The sequence below is a fragment of the Gopherus flavomarginatus genome, chromosome 10 (genome assembly GCF_025201925.1).
Source record: "Gopherus flavomarginatus isolate rGopFla2 chromosome 10, rGopFla2.mat.asm, whole genome shotgun sequence".
Classification (NCBI taxonomy): domain Eukaryota; kingdom Metazoa; phylum Chordata; order Testudines; family Testudinidae; genus Gopherus; species Gopherus flavomarginatus.
In genome coordinates, this window is record NC_066626.1 from 18,297,097 (window position 1) to 18,318,495 (window position 21,399).

At 48.8% G+C, this 21,399-nt stretch overlaps 1 protein-coding gene across 1 annotated transcript; it reads right to left on the reverse strand.

Moving 5' to 3' along the window:
• Nucleotides 1–768: 768 nt before the first annotated feature.
• On the reverse strand, nucleotides 769–19,745 carry SGO2 (shugoshin 2). Its single transcript, XM_050916121.1, has 10 exons — nucleotides 19,695–19,745; nucleotides 14,982–15,077; nucleotides 14,203–14,356; nucleotides 13,321–13,496; nucleotides 12,056–12,133; nucleotides 10,378–10,487; nucleotides 9,249–9,508; nucleotides 5,967–7,970; nucleotides 3,029–3,155; nucleotides 769–1,142 (listed from the first exon to the last, which is right to left on the reverse strand). The coding sequence occupies exons 3-10, from the start codon at nucleotides 14,342–14,344 to the stop codon at nucleotides 1,004–1,006; spliced, it is 3,036 nt and encodes a 1,011-aa protein (XP_050772078.1). The 5' UTR covers nucleotides 14,345–14,356; nucleotides 14,982–15,077; nucleotides 19,695–19,745; the 3' UTR covers nucleotides 769–1,003.
• Nucleotides 19,746–21,399: the final 1,654 nt, after the last annotated feature.

Sequence of the window (21,399 nt, forward strand, 5' to 3'; positions counted from 1 at the left end):
GGACAAGGAAGGGTTTGATGGTTTTGCAGAATGAAGACTAGGGGCACAAAAACTACACAGAAAAACTACACCATTTTGGCACCCCAAATGGGAGTAAACAAGCCTTAGGACAAAACTGGTGGGAAGACTAAAGCAGCAGGGCTTATATCATCTCTATGGTTAAAAAAATCCCCATATATGTCAGACATACAGCAACAGTGGATGTATGTAAGGCCTGACCCAACTTCCATGGAAGTCAATGAAAACTCATTGCCTTTAAGGGATTCTGCAGTGCTTTACCCAGATTGTTCTTTTACTTATTATTGCGCAAGCACAGAACTCCTTCCAAGTGGCTCCTTCCAGTGGGCTGGATTCGATGACCTCTCAAGGTCCCTTACAGCCCTACATTTCTGTGATTTTATGATAAATCACTGGATTCTGAATATACAGGAAACCTTCCCAGTGGAGAAGCCATGCCAGAAAGCAAGACTGATGAGCTGTGGAGTTGGACCAAATCTGGCCCAGTGCTCATTGACCATCTGAATAGAACTTACTCCCATCATGAACTACAGCCCCTACCGGGATGTGTAATCTCAGGGGCATCTGAACAACCTGTCCACATCTCCCCAGGTCCCGTCACCTTCCTCCATTGCCCCATCCCCGCCCTGGAATGGCTCCAGTGGGTAGCAGAGCATTGGAAGACGCAGGTGTAGCCTCGCTGGTGCAAATGGGGCTATAAGGCACGGTCTCATCTGGCTCCACCTATAAGAATGAGACCAGGAATGTGAATTTTAGAAGGTAAAATGGTCAGACTTTATTTAGCATTCCACTATAAAAATAAATAAATACATTGTGCAAAATCCCTTCTAAGTTCTCTAGCGAGTTCAAACTGCCCCAGCAAAAGTACAAGACAAACTGATTCAGGGCGTGATGCTGGGTTATATTTGATGATTTTTAGCTACAGAAAAATAAAAATATTTACTAATCATTTTGAAAACAGACGATTTCTGTATGTTGCAGTGGATCATTCATGAAGACATTTTTCTTCCTGTTTGACCCTCTTCGATTTTTCCTTTTCTTTTGTCATTTTCTTCCTTTTGGTTTTATAGACAGGGGAATGCAGGAACTCTGTGTTTGTAAAGGGGTCACCACGCCTCAATTTGCTGCAGAATAAAAAGGGTTAAATATTATTAACCAACTATCATAATACAAATAAAGTGCTAGTCAAACTTAGGCCTGTTCTAAACCTGCAAGTTTTACCCATATAACTATTTTTTTACCGCAATAGTTATACCAATATAAGTCACCTGGGATTTTCACTGGTGTAACCTTATTCCTCCTCCAAAAGGAAAACAGATATACCACTATAAAGGTTCTTTATATGGGTATAAAATGTGTTCACACTAGGGAAGAGTCTTCTTCCAGTGCTTGCAAATGTCCATTCCAACATAGACATGTGCACGGCCTGAGCACAGTTGCCGGAACTTTTTCCCCTTAGTGCAGTGGTCCCCAACCTTTTCCTCCAGCGGGCATCAGAGGAAGAACCACCGCGGCGGTGGAGCATCCACCAAAATGCTGCCGAATTTTGGCAGTGGCACCTGTCGATGACGCTGCTTGCCGTCGACAGATGATGTCATCGAGAGGCTTCTCTGCCGAAATGCCACTGAAATTTGGCGGCATTTTGGCGGGAGCTCTCCCGGGGGCCAGGACGCAGGCACATTAAGATGCCCCCCCGGGCGCCACGTTGGGGATCCCTGCCTTAGTGGTATCCGTTGGGTTGGCTCCAGCTCTCTGGTGCTGTGTGTTTATAGCGCCGGTATAAAGGGCCCTGCCGACCGCGCTCCCCTTCAGTTCCTTATTACCACCTGTGACATTTCCTGGAGCCCCTCATTGCTCAGGTGGATTTTAATCCAGCCGTTAGTGTAATTAGTTGCTGTAATTGTAGTGGTTAGGTTAGTTGGAGTTGTTTTAGTTCTTAGATAGTATTAGATGCCTTGGTGTTTCATTTGCAGGGTTGTCCACTTCCCCGCTGCTAGGGCCTGGCTCGGTCACTGGGTTTCCTGCGGTAAGTCTATGGCTGTACCGGTATCGTTAAAGCAGTACAGCTTTCAAGTGTAGACAAGGCCTGAAGATAGCTGGTGAGATGCAAAAGAGAGAGCCCCTCGCAGTGAGAAGATGCCCCTATGCTGGAGAGATTGATGCACTGAGTTTTTAGAGCATCTTTAGAGAAATCAGTCACTGTTTTGTAACTACTCAGATATTCTGCTTACTGAAAAAACAATGCCCCCGTCATGGGAACTTGACTGAATCAATGGCCCTTGTTGTAATATCTTTAATATACATATACAAAATGGCTTCGGATGTCTCAGAAGACAGTGAAGTACAAATGTTGCTTTCTGTTCCTATTCCTTGTATAACTAGGAAACGGAATTTTATTTTCTACTATCCCTCCACCTACTTAATATTACAGTTTAGAGATTTCTTACTTACAGGGATGGGTTTTATAGGGTTGTGATTTAAATTTCAGCAATTAAAAAATAATGGTGAGTAATAAACCTAGCAAAGGGTTGTGCTAGTCATCAACTCTTGGACAGTAAGTCTACAGGATGCCACGCAGGCATCTGTGCTAACTGATCCCAAGGCAGGATTGTGGCCTAAATTCAACATGATACAAGTGGATGCCACAAACCAACACAGAACACACAATTGCTCAGGAAGGGCCCGATCCTGCAAAGGGATCATGCAGGTAGACTCTCAACTCAGCAAGTTCCCACTGACTTCAGAGAGAAGACAACAGGTGTAAGAGGTTTGTCTAGGCAGACACATATTTTATGGAGCCATGTGTTTTTGTTCTGTTGGTTCCCCATCACGTCTTGTGGGCAAGAGACTGTTTTAGGAGGATTTGGATGAAGGTAGGGAAGGGACTAGGTCTAGCCACCAGACTGGGGAGGGCATGCCAAGCAGTGGGGGAGGATGCCACATAGGAAAAGCCCATTTCAACAAGAACACAAGTGTGCAGGGGAGGCGCTGTGGGGTTAGAAATACCGACCTATTGAGTTTCGGTTCTGCATAGCAAGCCGGGTCCCGCCTCTGTCTGGTCGGACGTGCCGAAGACTCTTCTGAACTGATGGATGACCGAAAGCTGGCATTGGTCAGATCTTGCAGGGCTTTGTTCTCTGTAAAGGCAGGGACATTTGAAAGGATTTATTCAAAATATTGCTGATTCCCTGACAAAGCCCATTTAAATCCACCCTGAGACATCACCTGCGAGTGGAGAAGAGAATGAGTAATGTCCAGCCAGAGTTCTCTGAAAGTTGCATCTAGCACCTTTCCCTTCACCCTCGAACACAGGCAACTGTTTGGGAGGTTGGGATGTTTCTCCACCCCCTTTGGTCCAAAACCAGGATTATTGTTCAAAAGCCAGTTTTTTTATTTTGTAATATTGTAATTTTTCCTTGCGGTAGAGCCGACAAGCCCCAGTCAGCAGCAGGACCGTATTGTATGTACAAAAAGTTCTGGACAGTACATTCCTTGGGGCAGGGACTATCTAAAAGACACAGCAGGGGGGTACGAGCTAAGGAAGTGCGATCGAGGATGCGTAGTTGGGAGAATTCCAGAGCTAACTATGAAACCTGGATGTAACTGCAGCATCTACTGAAAACCTTCCCAAGGGAAATTAGCAAGCCTGGGGGATGGGAGGGGGAAATCAGCGTAATGCTACTTCCAGACCTCCAGTTACAGGTAAACACCCTTGCAGAGTCCACTCTGCTTTTCAAACCAGCCTGATTTTGAAACGCTGTAGGAAAAAACAAACACACATCTTTTTGCTGAGTAACCAGTAGTAACAGACCCTCTCCCCTAACTGACTCCTATCTATGTGCACATCTCCCCCAGCCCTGCTCAGATCATCAGTGGGAGCTTATACAAGTGGAATGAGGGCTGCACATGGCCCCATTAGCCATAATTAAACTACTAGGCCTATTAAACTTTTCCCTTCTTCAGACGCCTTACGCCCTCTAATGCAAGAGACTGGGAGAGAGCTGAGGGGGAGCTAAAATTGAACTCCACGTGGAGTTCACATTGTCTGGGTGAGGGGAACGGGCACATTTCAGAATAAACCAGATGACTGGAGATGCAGGATCCCTTATCAAGTAAGAGTGTCAGCAGCCTCTGGCGTGGAGTTTGTGTGTATTTCTATACAAAATTATGCCTCTTATTTTAATGCACGAGACATGGAAATAAAAACTCTGTAGCAACAGTTAATCACCCTCAGTGCAGTATTTGCCTTAAAGGCCTCAGAGCGTATCCATGAGTCTAAGCAGCTAGATCCATCCTGTGTGTTCACAGGGGCACATGAGCTATCAGACTGACTCTATGAGAGGCACAGAAATGCTAAACCCTGGGGTTAACTCTGGAAGAATCTACAAAGACCCCATATTACTACGACTTTGTTCTTTGCTTCCATTAACTCCTGATAGCTCCACCGACCCAGAGCATGGAGACCCCTACTCAGGTCAGAAGAGGAAGCAAGTGCAGTAAGTTGTTGGAGCATTTTCCCCCAGATTGGAGAAACGTTTAAACGTCTCTCCAGCAAAGCTGGCGTTCTGCTGCTTCCCCAACAAAGTAAGGAGAACATGTGGAGTTCCCACGAGCACAGATTGCTCTGCAAAGGGCCAGCATTAAGGATGAAGCTGTGGTCTGGAAAAAAATGTGTTTTTTTTCTGAGGGCCCATTAGGTTGAAGGGGCTCACATCTCAGCCCAATTGAGGGGGAGTTTTATACGTGCTCAGCACTGGTTTAACTCCACTGTGATTGACTTCAACAGGAGCCAATGCTGAGTTCTCTTCAAACATCCCAGCTCTAGTCTCTCTCTCAGGTCTTGTCTTCACTGCAAAACCAACTCAAGTTATAACTCGAACAATGCCCCTAACTTGAGTCCCTTCCACAATCAAAACGCCTGAATTGAAGTGCGCTGGTGCTTTTAACTCGAGTGGGCCAGCCCAAGGGGGCTCCAGCAAGTGCAACCCGTCAGCTGCTAACCCAATCACTTCTGCAGTGTGGACACAGGCTAGCATGACTCAGAAGCTGCTGGTTCTTGGCAGCCATCCCACATTCCTCCCTCTCGTGCCCAGAAAGCACAGACAAGTTTTCCAACAATTCACTGGAAAAGAATTCCTTGAATGGCTCAGTTTCCTGCAGTGTGCAAACCACGGAATGTGTCGCCAGAAGTCAGTGCCACACAGGAGCAAGCACAGTGCCCAGGGGGGCTCAGATGTTACTGGCCAGTGCAGCCGCTCTCACTCAAATGAGGCGAACTTGAGTAACTCGTGTTAACCCTACAGTGAAACCATCTTTAGGCAACAGCAACAACAAGGATCTGAACCCTCCCACTCAGCTTTAAACCATACAAGAGCCCATCTCCCGGCCAGTTCTATCGAGCTCTTTGCAAAGACAATGCAGGCACTGATCAGGGCTAGTTCATATTGTTCTCCACCTAAAAGCTGCTCAAGTGATCAACATCTTGCCAGACAGTCAAGATGCAGAGGCACAACGTCAGAGGCAAAAGGAAGAGATCCCTGTAGCAGTGGCCCTCAACCTTTCCCTGCCCACAACCAAAACAGCATCCAGAGATTCTTGCAAAAATATAAACGAAATCCCAAGTCACTGAAGCCAAATCGAGGCGCAGGTAATGTCTTCTAAGGGCTAGTGGCTGGATTCACAACCTGCTGAATGGAAAGCCTCACAAGGAATTCAACAGGCTTTGAATAAGGCCCCAACTTAGCAGAACTTTTATTTTTCTGCAGTTAGCGTTCAGATGATGGAAGGCAACAGAAATGCCCAAGATTCATACATAACCTGTGTTTGAAATAGTAATGATCAAAGCATTCATCGTACTACACGATAATCACTTCTACCTTTCCCTTATACAGGCAATATGCTAATCATTCCCGGTAATCCCTTTCCTCTACCTCTACCCCGCCACTTACCAGTTCCTGGCGAGGCTGCGCTTTGGCAAGGGTCTTTTGAACTGGCCTTTGCTTTCTTCCACCCACAACTGCCTCCCGATGTCTGCTCGGTGTAATTTTCTTTAACAATCGCAGAGCTTTGTGGCAGAGCAGAGGATTTGTCTGCAATTCTGTGGTCTGCAGCAGTCGGGGGCTTCAAGCGTGGCAGACTTTTGCTGCAGGGGTTGAAGGCCAAAGCTTCAGAACAGGCTGCAGAGGAGAAATCAATAAGGCCTGGATGTCCCACCATGGAATTTGTCCTGCCTGGCTCACTGATCAGTGCCTCCAGGTAGGAATTGGGCTCCGTTTTGAAAACGGTAACAGGCAGAAAATTCTGTTCCACTGGACCAGCCTGACTGAAGGCAGAATCTGCTATGCCTCTAGTCTCAGAAGCAAAACTCTTTCTGCCTTCATTGTGAGCCTCTGGAGGGTCAACAACATAGGTTTTTCTCCTAGTCTTAGATTTGGAATCAGCCCCTTCCCTTAAGGCATTCATACCCTTGGTGACTCTGTCCAGCACCTCTATGGGACTGCTGCTCTGTTTTTTATTGCTCTGAACAGCTGAGGTTCTCTGAGCCTTTTGGACCTTGTTCGTTTTGCTCTCAGGAACACACTCAGAGCAGGTGATGTCACCCCCCTTTAAACCTGGCAGGACAGGAACTGAGCTCCCCATAAGATTGGGAGGAGACACAGTGTACGTTTTCCGGCTAGGTTTGGTATTACTTGATGAATCCTTATCGGTGTTTTTATCCACACTTTGCACGTCTGCATAGGGACCAGAAGTCTCTGCTTCGCTTCTCTGAGGGTTACAGTTGCCCTCTTTGCTCGTTTTTCTCTTGCTCTTCTGCCCTTTTTTAGCCTGGCATTCAGCTTTGCCTGCTTTGGCCTCTGGCATTTTGGTACTGCTTTGCACGTTCCCCTCACTACAGTCATCTGCTTTGCTCATTCTAATGGTCTTCCTGGGTGCTTTTGGTTTTGCGCATTTCACGTTCGCACCCAGCAAATCCTGCTGCAAAGCTGGTATGCAGGAGGCCTGTTTTTCCAAGCGCGGTGGACTTTGAGGAGCACCATGGCCTAATGGAGCTTTATGACTTAACGAGGCAGAGTGTGGACTTTGGAACTGGCTCTCCATACTACTCAGTCTCTCAGCAAAAGACTCTTGATTAATTTCTTGTGGTAACAAGACCTTTTTTTCCACCTTCTTCAACTGCCCTACATTCAACACATGCGTTCTTCTGCAATCCTTGGCTTTATCACTCTGTCCCGCAGCACAGCCGCTGCTCGTCTGTAACGACACCTCTTCCAAAGCATCCCCAGGAGTCTGCCACGCGGGCTTGTGCACTTCCGATTTGCTCCCGCTCAAGCCTTTCGCCTTGGATACCTTTGCAGAACTCGGGGGGCTCTCTTCTTCACGGAGTACGTCCCAACTACTTTTGGGCTGGAGTTTAAGCGCATCTCTTTTCTTTTTGCCCTTCCTGACCTTTTTGACAACTGTCATTTCAGCGGCTTTGGCTTGGCCATTACTTTGACTTTTGGCTTCCAATGTAATAAACTCAGCAACTCGGCTGAAGTTATGATCCACTTCAGCATCGCACAGAGTCTCTTCAGGCTGCAGCAGGTCACGGGGGAGCCCTTTATCTGGGGATTCTGGTTTAGGATAGCGATCGGACTCCGAAGGCAAATCCAAGAGATTGAGAGAGTTCAATTTGACCAGCATGCTTGTTTTACTGGCACAGCTGTCCCCACCAACGCTCCATTTCGAGGCATGATTTGAGCTGATATCTAGGGGTACGTCCATGGCAGAAGATGGGGTGCTCGTCATAAAGACAGTGACACGTTTCTTCCTTTCAGTTATGTGTCCATGCAGGTGGACCACACTATCACTACATGATCTTGTAATCTTCTCACATTGAGGCAGAGAAAGATTATTAGCCAGAGTAGATACCGGGAAACTTTCAGAACTTTGTGGGGTACATGACGAGGATTCTACAATGAAAAAAATATATAGATATCTACATATCATCCTAAAGTCAACATGGCAGACAACAAATCACCTTCTGCAGCACCAGAAAAGTCTCATCAACTCATATCTGTGACTCTCACATTACCATAGACCCCACAGGACAGACAGTGGCATCTCTTTCATAAGACAAGGTTGTGCTTTTCTAGTGGAGAATCAACAAATTGTGCTGCAGGGATGCTTATTTAGCTCTCCTCAAAACAGCAGAATGGCCCAAAGCACAATCCCAGACCCCAACACGCCGGGTATTTGGGGAGGTTCAGAATCCAAATCAGAACATTTTATTATTTGTATTGTGGTAGTGCATGGACCAGGATCTCACTGTGCTAGGCGCTGTTCACACATACGGGGGAGATGGGGAGACACAGGATTCATTATCCAAGGCAATTCAGCCATCAGGCGAAAGTCAGTTGCTGGAAAATATTGCTACACATGTTAACTAAGGGTATATCTACACTGCACTCAGGAGATGCCACTGCAGCATGTGTAGGCAGACCTGACACGTTACCCACGCAAGTACAATCCCGCCCAGGGCCCTGGGTATGTATTCGGGGAACTAGTCTGGGCAGCTATCCACGCCGCTGTGACAACAGTACTATTTTGAGCGTGCTAGTTTGAGCAAAGCTACCGTGTGTCCACCTTACACGGTGTAGCTGCACCTCTTGAGTGCAGGGCAGCCGTACCCTTTGTGTGTCACCGCCGTACAAAATTGGTCCAGCCTATGGTAGAGTAAGACCCTTGAATGGTAACAAAGCACGTCACCCAATCAGAAGCATTTGAAAACAACATATCAGTAAGACAAAACCATGAACAACATCGACGAGATTCAACTCTTCAGCGTCGGGCAAAGTTCTCATGGTTTGTATGGTCATAAACTGGCTGGAATGTACATGAACCAGAATCAGAAGGGCTTATCTGCATGTCGTGGGAGTCTTTGGCACAAAATGGTCGGATCCCAAAGTATGGGCCCATACTCTTCTCCCTAAGCACTTCCACACTGTAGCAATTGCTACTGAAAGTCTTAAGAGAGCTCAGTCTCTACCGTAGCCATGATGTTCAGCACAGCAACAACCACGGTGTCCTTGGCAGCCCCAGCTTTGTTCCAGCACTATCACTATTATTCCCACAACACCAATACAATCACAGCGTCCAAGCGGACGAGTTAAATGCACATCTGTTCAGCCTGTACTGCACTGAAGCACTCCAACAGTTGTCCTGGGAGCACAGACAAAGATGGAATTTACCTCCAAAAATCAGACGAGAGTCAAGAAAGGCAGGTTCCGGTTCACCTCCTTCGCTCAACCTCTGCCCGTTTTTCTCCTGGTTTGCTAACGGCTCCTCAACGAGCTGGCATGAGGTGGTGGTTTTGCTTTTACCCGGCTGCTCTGGAACGGATGTCTGGAGCCCTAGCAGGAACGTCTGCATGCCTGTGGAGCTACCGCCTTGGCGTCCCTCCCCGTCATCTACTTCGCACACCGGGACCCTCATCGGCATCACTGTCATTCTGCAGCACAAAGGGAGGTGATCAAAGGAAAAGTGGTAACGGAGCAGATCACACGTCTCCAGACCTTGCTTCAGGACACCACCCCGACTTGGGACAGCACTTCGGCATGTCCGTCACGGCAAGGATGTGCCAAAGTGCTTTCCTGAATGGTTACAATGCCGAAGCAAAGAGGATCATGTGCCAGTGTGGCCAGATTTGATCCCTGCTGAGCGGTCATTTCACATAGAGGGGAAAGCATGTGTCTCTTGGGGCACAGCCTCTGTGGGAGAAAACAAAATCTGAAGGGAGGTGGAAGCAGGGCCATCCAGGACAGAGGTTTGAACGATAGTGTGCTGGGGTTATACTAGGACCTGAACTTGGGACACGACAAGGAAGAAACAGATTTTCAGATGTACTGTTTTAAGAACAGATCATATTTGCAACGGCATTTCCCAAAACACTCACGCGTAGGTTACAGCTAAGCATTTACTCTTAAGCACAGAGAGGCAGTAGGTTAGTGGAGACAGCACTACACTGGGACTCAGGAGACCTGGACTCTAGTCTCAGCTCTGCCACTGGCCTGCAGGGTGACCATGGGCAAGTCACTTACTCACTCTGTGCCTCAGGTTTCCCCATCTGTAAAATGGGGGTGATACTGACCGTTGTAAGAGTGCTTTGAGACCTACTGATGAAAAGCACCATACAAGAAATAGGCTTTACTGATTAATAACACAGCACTGCAAAGAAACATGGTGCTTTACAAACCTAGGTCCCAATCAAGCAAAGCACTGAAACGTATATAATGTGAAGCACATGGACAGCCCTATTGAATTGACATGTTTAAAGTTACATACATGATCTTAGCCTCATTTGAACATTTTCAGGCTTACCTAGCAAGTGGAGAGACCCCAAGTTGTGCATCTGTGAGATCATCAGGCCAGCTGCCCTCAACAATGGTGTTGTTCTGTCTCTCAGATAATGGCAGAGAACTTGACCGGTACTAGAGTGTGGGAAAATGGCATGGTCTGTTAAGGTTTCTGTAATAAACAAACACATTGTACTGTGTAGGAGCGGCACAAGTTCTGATCTTGGTTTTATGGAAGGGATTTTTTTGGATGCCAACCCGTGGGAAATTACACACTGGCACTTTATATAGTACATAGATACTTTTGAGCATTCTGACATTGAAAATGGTAATACTGGGATTATCTATATCTATTATATATATTGTTTTAAAGACCTTCATACAAAATTGCCCTCTCCAAAAGTAAAACAGAACAAGCCAGGAATGAGACGGTACTGGGAGGCTGCACTAGCCTCTCTCAGGTGAGAAAGTTTCTAGCCCTTATAACTGGGAAGTTTATCTTCCCAGTATGAAGAGACGCAACATGATCTCATTGAGTCTGTAGCAGCTCCAAGGGGTCTGTGAATCATTCCTGTTCAACTCAGTGGGGTGTCAACTCTGAAACCTAATGATGGTATTTCAAAGTTTCCACATGGGAAATTCTGCCACGGTTGATTATTAACTATTTGTATTGCCATAGCGCCTTGGAGCCCCAGTCATGAACCAGGACCCCACTGTGCTAGGCACTCTGCAAACACACACCAAAGACGGTCCCTTCTGTAAAGAGGTAGATTTCTTTAGCAAACAACCAGCCCCTCTGGGATTCTTGGCAAAGCTTGGAGCCTGTGGAGTATGGCCAGCCTTCTCTCAGGGTGCCTAACCTGGAAAGGTGTCAGATATATACAGGGGCTTGCTCTACATACAGATTTTGCACCAGTGTAACTATGTCATTTGGGAGGTGATATTTTGCCGACATATTTAAACTACAACAACCTAGCGTAGACACAGTTATACCAGTATAAAGGCACCTTACACTAGTATAACTTACTCCCCTTTCTGCGTGGGAATAGGCTACGCAGCTATAACTGCATCCACGCTAGGGGAGCTTGGTCCACTTTAACTATGCCAATAGAGATCCAGTTTGTACGTTTAGACGAGGTCTTAGCTCAGGGTATGTCTACACGACAGCAGCATAACTATGGTGCTGCAGTTGTAGCCTAGACACCTCCTACATCAGCAAAAGGAGTTAATCCATCAACCTAGTTGGGTCTACAATGGGGGGGGTAGATTGACCTAAGTACATTACACAGGGCATGACATGTTTCACAGCCCTGAGTAATGGAGCTAGGTCAATCTAATTTTTAGGTGTAGACCAGGCCTCAGAGACCTTCAGGCTGTAACTCATCCTGCTAATATTGAGCCAGAGGTATTGGGCTGGGCCCACACTGGTGTTAACTGGCAATTTCAACTCGAGTTAAACAAGTTCAGCTGAGCTAATTCATCTGAAGGGGAAACATCTACCTCAAGGCCAACAGAAGCTACTGGCTGCAACCTGGCCCTTTAATTTGGTCACTGCCATTACCATATAGCTAAAATCAAGGTACTGCGCGGAGTAAGCAGGTAGCATTTCCAAACGACGATGTGAGGCGCAGTCCTTGGACAGGAGCCACAGATATTTCACTCCTTCCCAAACACACACAAGTACTCGGAGCCCCACCACCTACCTCGGAAGGTCTGCTCATTTTAATGGCCGTCAGCAGGTTACCATTCAGAAAGGCTTCCAGTTGTTTGAGGGTTTTATTCTGTATCAGAAGAGTCATGTTTTACAAGGCTGGAATTTAAAATTTCTCTAGACACAGCTGAAGAGAAGCTAATATTGGGAGCAGAAAGCAGTGCCGCTCAGCCCGACGAGGGAACAAGGGCACACTATGAGACACTAAGCTCCCAGGAATTACACACCGGTAACAAGTCTCAGGTGACTTCGGTTACAACAAAAAGCTATAAAACATGATCCAATTGCAAACCAACTCAGCAAAGCATGCCTGAGTATGCAGGGAGCCTGGGCTGCCTGGAATAACAGCTCTGAGAGGGGCAAACAGCCCCATTAATTTCAGAGGGTGCCAACCGATTATAGTTTAAATAGCAACACTTAGCTATTTCACTGCTCAGAGCATATGAGAAAAAGAGAGGGAGGAGTATCATCATTTAAAGCAAAATGCTCATATTATGGATAGGCCTTTGACAATATATGGTGGGAGGGAAGAGGTGGGGGGAGGGAATGGGTTTGGTTGCCCTGAAGATTTGGGAAATGCCATACTGCTGGAAGGAGTGTGGATACCAAGGTGATGGCATGGTGCAAGCACCTGAGTAGAACTTAGCCATCCGGACAATTTGCATGTCTTGTCTGATAGACAAGCCCTTAGTCGTGACTACATGGGGAAATCGGCCTGCACAGCTATACCAGAATTATTATCCCCTGGCAATTTCCCTATATAGACAAGCCCTCAGGAACCTAGTATCTTCCCTTGAGATAGCATCTCAACTGGGGATTACTGAGGACAACTAAGGGCCACCTGAACTATTAAACCACCATATCCAGGACGCAGTTACAACACCATCAACACACCGTTTGCACTTGCAGTATAGACATGACCTAACCCCATCTTAAAGTGCCTGTACCGGGTCATCACTCTGCTCCGTTCAGGGTTGTATTTCAGTTCAGACACATAGGTAGGCTTAGTCTACGTCACAAGAGGACGGAGTTGTAACTGTCCCTGCACAGCTGCTAGGGAGAATGAGACCCAGGTTCAATACTATGTTTGGATTGATTTTTTAAAAAGATTAAAAAAAAAATAGGTTAGTAAATTCTGAAAAGTTTTGATGGCAAAAATTAAGTTACATTCTTTTTCTTCCTGGCTAGGCTGTACAGAGGTAGTGGCACTGATTGCGACTGCCCCACAACCACAAAGTTCAAGCGTTAGCACAGTACCAGAAAATATAGCCTTTGCCGAAGCGTTGCATTCTGGAAGTGACATTGCTCCACTTCTTTCTGCAGTAACATCTTCTCGAAGACGAGCCTCTGGCTATTCGCCTTCTCAGCGCTGAGGGCCAGTGCCAGAGCTTTATTATTGTGTTTTAAGGAGACCTTAACTATAGAAGAGTTGTCTACAGGCAAAATAAAAGTAAGATATTACATTAAATCTCTCCTATTCCTGCTACCAGAATAAATCTACACCAGCCAAGGCCCCGCTGCCTGCATGAATCACAGCACGGGTCTGCTTTATTATTGATAATTCTACCATTTCCATCTAGTAATGGACCAATACCATTGTTAAGATTCTTTTTGTTCCTTGCATATTTAAAAAAAAAAAACCCTCCTCCTTATTGTCCTTAACTCTGAGGGCTATCGAGTTCTCTTTGTATCCCTTATCATTTTTCTACAATTCCTAACTTCTGATTTATGCTCATTTACTATCAACTTCCCCTTCATTCCATTTGTTAATTTATTTTATTTTATTTTTTTTACAGCTGCCTTCAGGTCCCCTCTAAACCTGGCAATTTTTTTTAATCCAACCTAGCCTTCTTCAGTTGTGGTCTTGTGGTTAAGCCACTGTACTAGGAGCTGGGGCACCCGAGTTCAATTCCCAGCTCCACCACAGACTTTCTCAGTGATCTTGAGCAAGTCACTTAGCCTCTATGTGCCTCAGTTTCCCCAACTATAAAATGGGGGTAATACAGTCTAAATCTGGAAGAAAGTAAGTTCTTGGGGCAAGGACTCTCTCTTACTACTTGCATGTACAGCACCTAGCACAGTGGGACCCTGATCTTGATATGAGCCCTGAAGTGCTTTCATAATACAACAGACACTCACTTATTATTTTTGTTTTGATTTTTGATACAAGGGAAGCATTCAGCTTTGCGGTCTTTAAAGGACCATTTTTCTTCTCCCTCATCCGTTCTCTAACGCCACTTAGGGAGAAAAAAGATGTATCCACAGCCTCCTGAGACGCCATGGTTGAAGAGCCCTAAGAGAGAGAGAGCACAAGAGAGCGAAGTGAGTTACTGCTTGTATATTTTCAGAAAATAAAGGCTGCGGTTGTAGGGAAACTCTCCCAAAAAGGGAAATGCTTCTCCATCTTTATCCCCTTCCACACAAACACTTCTGAGCCAAAAACACCAGATCAGCTCTTTTCCCCTACAGCCTACACATCACCATGTCCTATAATTAATGTTGCCTTTTCCAGACTGTGAGAATGGACACCAAAATCACTGCAGGTGTAATACTAAATCCAGTCTTCATGTGTGGATCTTGATGGAATTTTCCTGTCCTGTAAAGACAAGTTTCCAGGGGAGTCAATTGCAGAGAGCCTCAATATGTACTCCGGCTCCATGAACCCAGCCTTGCAAATCACTTCCTCCAGCATCAAACAGCGAAGTCCAGGTTTCCCTCCACCCATTCATCTTGATGATCCGGAATGTTTACAAAACCTAGTTTGTTGGAGTGATGGTGGGCCAGGGCCCCCTGCCTGCCCCACAGTAAATGAGCCACCTTGTACCTCCCATTGCACTGAAAGGGATCATGCTTATTTCCACTCACCACATGAGATTGGGGATCCCTCTCCCCAAAAACACACCACAAAGTGCACTAACCTGCCTGGACTCAGTTTTCCCAGTGGAGCTTGCAGAGGTTTCTAGCAGAGCCGTTCCAGCCGCCCAGCCAGTAGCAGCCCCAACACCAGGGCAGAACTGTATGGAAGAAACTGGCTATCACTAAGCTATATATATATATATATATATATATAAAGCAAACCAATCATCCCAGAGGCAACACTGCTCAGGATCCTCTCACAGTCCCATTTAAACCAATGGGCTAGAAAAAGGGGAGATGCTTTGAAACATGTTAATTAACACATTTTATGCCAGAGAGACAAGGTGGGTGAGGTAATATCTTTTATTGGATCAATTTCTGTTGGTGAAAAAGACAAGTTTTCCAGCTACACAGAGCTCTTCTTCAGGTCTGGGAAAAGTGAAGGCTACATCTACACTAGAAACTTCAAAGTGCTGCTGTGCGAGCGCTCCCGCAGCAGCGCTTTGAAGTGTGAGTGTGGTCGCACGCGAGCTCTCCCAGCGTTCCTGGTAATCCACCTCCACGAGGGGAATCGCTGGGAGGCGGCTCCCAGCACTCTGAGCCTGTCCACACTAGCGCTTTGAAGCGCTCAATCATGCTGCGCTCAGGGGGGTGATTTTTCACACCCCCAAGCCAGCAAGTTAGAGCGCTATAAAATGTACGTGTAGACAAGACCGTACTCCCAGTGTCACAGCTAAATGCAAGGTGGACAGATTGTTTAGCATAAGTAGTTAGCACATACTGTAGGGCACCATTCAAGGTAAAGTGACCACTCATTTTCCCAGGTCACACAAGCCCAGTGGGGCTCTGTTCTGGTACCACAGTCCCCGCATTTACATCTACTCACAGGATCGGTGCCTAGCCACTCATCTCTGCTGTCAGAATCAGCTGCATCAGGAAACTCGGTTAAGACTGAGTTCCACTTTACAGTCTGCAGGGGAGCAAACTACAAGTCTGATCCTATAACCAGCTGTGATGTCAGTGGGACCGGGCTGGGGACTGGCGACACGGAGAGGTTTCCAGAGTTGGCGTCTGTGTTTAAACTGGGTCCTTGAATTGTGCTAACCCTGCCACAGTTAATTCTGGAGCATAATGGGAGCCCAAGACTGAGGCACAAAAATGGAGTTAGAAGCCCCAACATATACATATTTTTTAGAGATCTTGATCTACGTAAGTGCTAGATGATTATCTAGATAGGTCTTGATTATCTGTCTATGAATCTATACAAAACAGGAAATGACTGCCAAGGAAAGCATACTGCGGAAAAGGATCTGGGGGTCCTATTTAGCTTGTGGTCCACTATGAGTCAAGTCAACAGTGTAACGCTGTTGCAAAAAGAGCGAACATCATTCTGGGATGTATTAGCAGGAGCATTGTAAACAAGACACAAGAAGTAATTCTTCTGCACTACTCCGTGCTGATTAGGCCTCAGCTGGAGTACTGTGTCCAGTTTTGTGCACCACATTTCAAGAAAGATGAGGAGGAATTGGAGAAAGTCCAGAGAAGAGCAACAAAAGTGATTAAAGGTCTTGAGAACATGACTTATGAGGGAAGATTGAAAAAACTGGGTTTGTTTAGTCTGGAAAAGAGAAGACTGAGAGGGGACATGGTAGCAGTTTTAAAGTACATGGGAGGAGGAGGAAGAGAATTGTTCTTTTTAACCTCTGAGGATAGGACAAAAAGCAAGGGGCTAAAATTGCAGCAAGGAAGGTTCCTGACTGTCAGGGTGGTTAAGCACTGGAATAAATTGCCTAGAGAGGTTGTAGAATCTCCATCACTGGAGATTTTTAAGAGCAGGTTAGATAAACACCTGGTCAGGGATGGTCTAGATCCGGGGTGGGCAAACTATTTGGCCCGAGGACCACATCTGGGTGGGGAAATTGAATGTAGGGCCATCAATGTAGGGCTGGGGTAGGGGGTTGCGGTGTGGGAGGGGCTCAGGGCAAGGGGTTGGTGTACAGGACAGATGCAGTATGCAGCAGGGGGTTTGGGGCTTAGGGCAGGGGGTGCAGAGTCTGAGAGGGGGCTCAGGGCAGGGGCTTGGGGTGCAGGAGGAGGCTCAGGGCAGGGGGAACAGGTGCAGGGTGCTGGAGGGGTTGGAGTGCAGACTCCAGCCCAGCACCGCTTACCTTCAACGGCTCCAGGGTGGCAGCGGCACACAAGGGGGCTAAGGCAGGCTCCCTGCCTGCCCTGGCCCCACGCAAATCCCGGAAGTGGCATGTCTGGCAGTGACTCCTGGGGGTGGGACAGGCAGCTCTGTCATGCGCTACCCTCACCTGCGGGTACCAACCCCAAAGTTCCCATTGGCTGCGGTTCTTCGTTCCCAGCCAATGGGATCTGCAGGGGGCAGTGTCTGCAGATGAGGGCAGTGCACAGAGCCCTCTGCCCTTCCTCCTCCCATGGTGCCAGCTGCTGCTGGGAGCAGTGCGGGACCACGGCAGGCAGGGAGCCTGCCTTAGCCCCACGGAGCTGGCAATCCCGTGGGCCAGACTAAAAGCCCTGACAGGCCGGATATGGCCTACGGGCCATAGTTTGCCCTCTCCTAGCTTAGGTAGTATTCAGTCCTGCCATGAGTGCAGTGGACTGGCCTAGCTGACCTCTCGAGGTCCCTTCCAATCCTATCAAGATCTCTCCAATCTTTAACCTGCCAGGAGCTGCCCTCAGGACAACTCTGGATCCCTCCCCAATCACAGCACTAACCCCTCCCCCAGCTTTGGATGTTTGCAATTTACAAAAGGGGCATAGGGGGATGAAACCACTGAGTTTCACAGACACTCCCCCAGGGCCAGCTTTAGGCCGATTCGCCCGATTCCTGGGAATCGGGCCCCGCGCCTAAGAGGGCCCCGCGCTTTAGGCACCTTTTAAATGTTTTTTACTTACCCCGGCTGAGGTCTGCTGCGGGGTCTTCCATGGCCCCGCTCCCCTGACCAAAGCGCTGGCAGGAGCACGGCTGCCCCACAGCCCCGCTCTCTCAGCTGGAGCGCCGGCCGGAGCGCGACAAGCCCCGCGGCCCCGGCTGGACCGCCGGCCGGAGCGCCGCAAGCCCCGCGGCCCCGCTCTCCTGGCTGGAGCGCCGGCTGGAGCGCGACAAGTCCTGTGCCCCCGGCTGGAGCTCCGTCCCTTTAAATAGCCCCCAGAGCCCTGGGGAAGCGGGGGGCTCTGGGGGCTATTTAAAGGGCCAGGACTCCAGCTGCCTCTGCCACCCCAGTCCTTTAAATAGCCGCCGAAGCCCCGTCGCCCCCATGCATTCCCCAGGGCTCCCACGGCTATTTAAAAGGTCCGGGGCGGGGTAGAAGCAGGGGAGCCCCGGGCCCTTTAAATAGCCCTCAGAGCCCTGGGATAATGGGGGGTTTGGGGGCTTTTTAAAGGGCCGGGGCTCCAGCTGCCTATGCTGCACCCCATGCTCTGCCCGCACTAGCCCCGCCCCCCGCTGCCTGCAGCCAGCTCTGCACCCCCTGCCCACAGCCAGCCCCTACCAAACCCCCTGCCTTGTCTCCAGCCAACCCCTGCCACACACCCCTGCCCGCACCAGCCCTGCCCTGCCCGCCCTGCCCTGTCTCCAGCCAACCCCTGCTGCACCCCCCTGCCTGAAGCCAGCCAGTCCCATACTCCTGTCTCCAGCCCTGACAACCCCTGCTGCACCCCATTGTGGCCCTGCCTGAAGCCAGCCCGCCCCACACTCCCCTGTTTTCAGCCAGCCCCGCCCCCCTTGCCCTGCCTGCAGCCAGACCCTACCTCCAACCAGCCCCTGCCCTGCCTCCAACCAGCCCCATGTCCACTGCTGCCCTGCAGTTCCCAGGCCAGTAACCTGCACATCTGCTTCAATGAGGGGGGCAGGAAGCAGCAGGGACCCAAACATGTGCACACCCCCAGGGAGTGGCAGGGACCCACACATGTGAAACGGCAGTCATTAATAACCAATCAACAGCATATATGATGCAATGTACATAATATACAATTTTATTATTTATATAGTTATGGAAAGTAAATAATACATGGAAGAAATTGAAGGATTTTTTTTTTACACTTTTTTCTTTTTAAGTCATCCCTGCCAGGGCCCCCCCAAAAGTGTTTGAATTGGGCCCCGCACTTCCTAAAGCCGGCCCTGCACTCCCCCGCTCTCCACCTCAAATCCTGCACAGCAGACGCTGCTGACTTTCAAATGCTTTGCTTCACATAGTTTCTCTCTTTACGTTAAAAGAGCAGGAGTCCTTGTGGCACCTTAGAGACTAACTCATTTATCAGAGCATAAGCTTTCGTGGGCTAAAACCCACTTCATCGGATGTCCACAAAAGCTAATGCTCAAATAAATGGGTTAGTCTCTAAGGTGCCCCAAGGATTCCTCCTCCTTCTTTCTGCAGATACAGACGAACACAGCTGCTATTCTGAAACCTCTTTAGGTTGTAGGGTGACCAGATGTCCCAATTTTATGGGGACAGTCCCGATTTTGGGGTCTTTTTCTTATATAGGCTCCTATTACCCCCCACCCTCATCCTGATTTTTCACACTTGCTCTCTGGTCACCCTATTACCTTGCAACCCTGCAGACCCCGGAGAAAGGGGAACTAGCCCAGCGGAGATTGTTGAAGATTTAGTCGCTCCCCGGGCTCGAGCAGGGGATGGGGGGATCCGAAGGGGTTTCTTGGGGTCCCCAGATCTCCGCCGGCTGCAGCCCTGCCGGCCCTGGGCACGCAGGGGGCTCCCCACGCCGCTCCCCGGGGCTCGCTAATCACTTACCCGATCGCGTGCACGGCCGCGGCTACATCTTCAACCCAGCCCCGCGGGGAGTCGGGGGGCTCGGCACGTCCTGCCCAGGGGAACCTGGAAATACAGCGGGATGGATTTTGTGTGGTAAAGGTAAAACAGCTCCCCCTGCCCGGCCCTAAAAGGCGCCTGTCCCTGGGCGGAGCGGCACCCCGCGCCGCGAGCGGATCGGCCGGGGCTCGCCCAGGCTCGGCCGCGGATAGGAGCTTCGCGGGCGTGTTGCGATTTGAACTGGCTCACGTGACCTCGCTGTTTCAATCGTTCCACAGCTGCAGGAGCCCCGGCCACCCCCCTGCGAGCCTTCAGGGCGGGGGCAGCCCAGGCTGCTGGTTCCCCGCTCCCGGGGTGCAGCTGCAGCCCAGAAACACACAAGTCTTTTGCTGTGCGAATGACCTTTCTTTAGAGAGACGCCATCCGCTTAAAAAGCCCGTGTGAAAGAGAAGCGTTGCCTTTGTTTCAGCTCCCACCTTTACACCATTAACGCGGAAGGGCTTTTGTAAAATACATTTTCTGTTTCACTCGCTGAACGGTCAGCTTCCCTGCTGGATTTCTCCTGGCTTAGAGACCTGGCAGCTTCACTTTTTTTGTCTCTGATCCGATTTGTTCTCACGCAGGAGTACAATACTTCGGTGTCTGTTGCAAAAATAACAGCGAGTGTTTGGGGTTAAAAAGAGTGGTTTCCGTTTATTTTTTTTAATCAAGTTTTGTAACACAATAGTGCATAGGTAGATTTTCTTTCAAAAGATAAAAAAGTGGAACCAAATAATAAGCATCAGATGAGAATTTAAAAACAAAATCGTATAGACCACGTGTGGGGAATTCTGCATAGAAACAGTTGAAGAATTGGGGCCTATATCTGCTAATGAAGACTGTAACTGTGTGTTAGGAAGAGTAAAAACCAGTGTTCGCAAAAAGAAGAAGAGTACTTGTGGCACCTTAGAGACTGAGGGCTTGTCTACATCACAAAGTTGCAGCGCTGGTGAGGGTGTTACAGCGCTGCAACTTAGGAGGTGTACACATCTGCAGGGCATCACCAGCGCTGCAACTCCCTGTTTGCAGCGCTGGCCGTACTCCCGTTTTGTCTCGGGTGTAGAGGATCACCAGCGCTGGTAATCAAGTGTAGACACTTACCAGCGCTTTTCTTGACCTTCCTTGGAATAAGCAGGTATCGCAGCATACCTGAGGAAGACTCTGGTAATCAAGCAGGTCTCCTTCCCCGGTTTGCTCTCGCGTTCCCCGAACCCCCGTGCAAGCAGGTCTCCTTCCCTGCGGTTTGCAGGGGGGTTCGGGGAACGCGAGAGCAAACTGCGGGGAAGCAGGTCTCCTTCCCCGGTTTGCTCTGGCGTTCCCCAAACCCCCGTGCAAGCAGGTCTCCTTCCCTGCGGTTTGCAGGGGGGTTCGGGGAACGCGAGAGCAAACCGCGGGGAAGCAGGTCTCCTTCCCCGGTTTGCTCTCGCGTTTCCCGAACCCCCGTGCAAGCAGGTCTCCTTCCCTGCGGTTTGCTCTCGCGTTCCCCGAACCCCCGTGCAAGCAGGTCTCCTTCCCTGCGGTTTGCTCTCGCGTTCCCCGAACCCCCGTGCAAGCAGGTCTCCTTCCCTGCGGTTTGCAGGGGGGTTCGGGGAACGCGAGAGCAAACCGCGGGGAAGCAGGTTTCCTTCCCCGGTTTGCTCTCGCGTTC

Coding starts and splice junctions, on each gene's coding strand:
- SGO2 (XM_050916121.1), bottom strand. CDS start 14,344: ATGGCGTCTCAGGAGGCTGTGGATACATCTTTTTTCTCCCTAAGTGGC. Junction 7,971..9,248: donor CTCTCGTCTGATTTTTGGAG/GTAAATTCCATC, acceptor TTTTCATTGTAG/AATCCTCGTCATGTACCCCA. Junction 1,143..3,028: donor GCAGAACCGAAACTCAATAG/GTCGGTATTTCT, acceptor TTTATTCTGCAG/CAAATTGAGGCGTGGTGACC.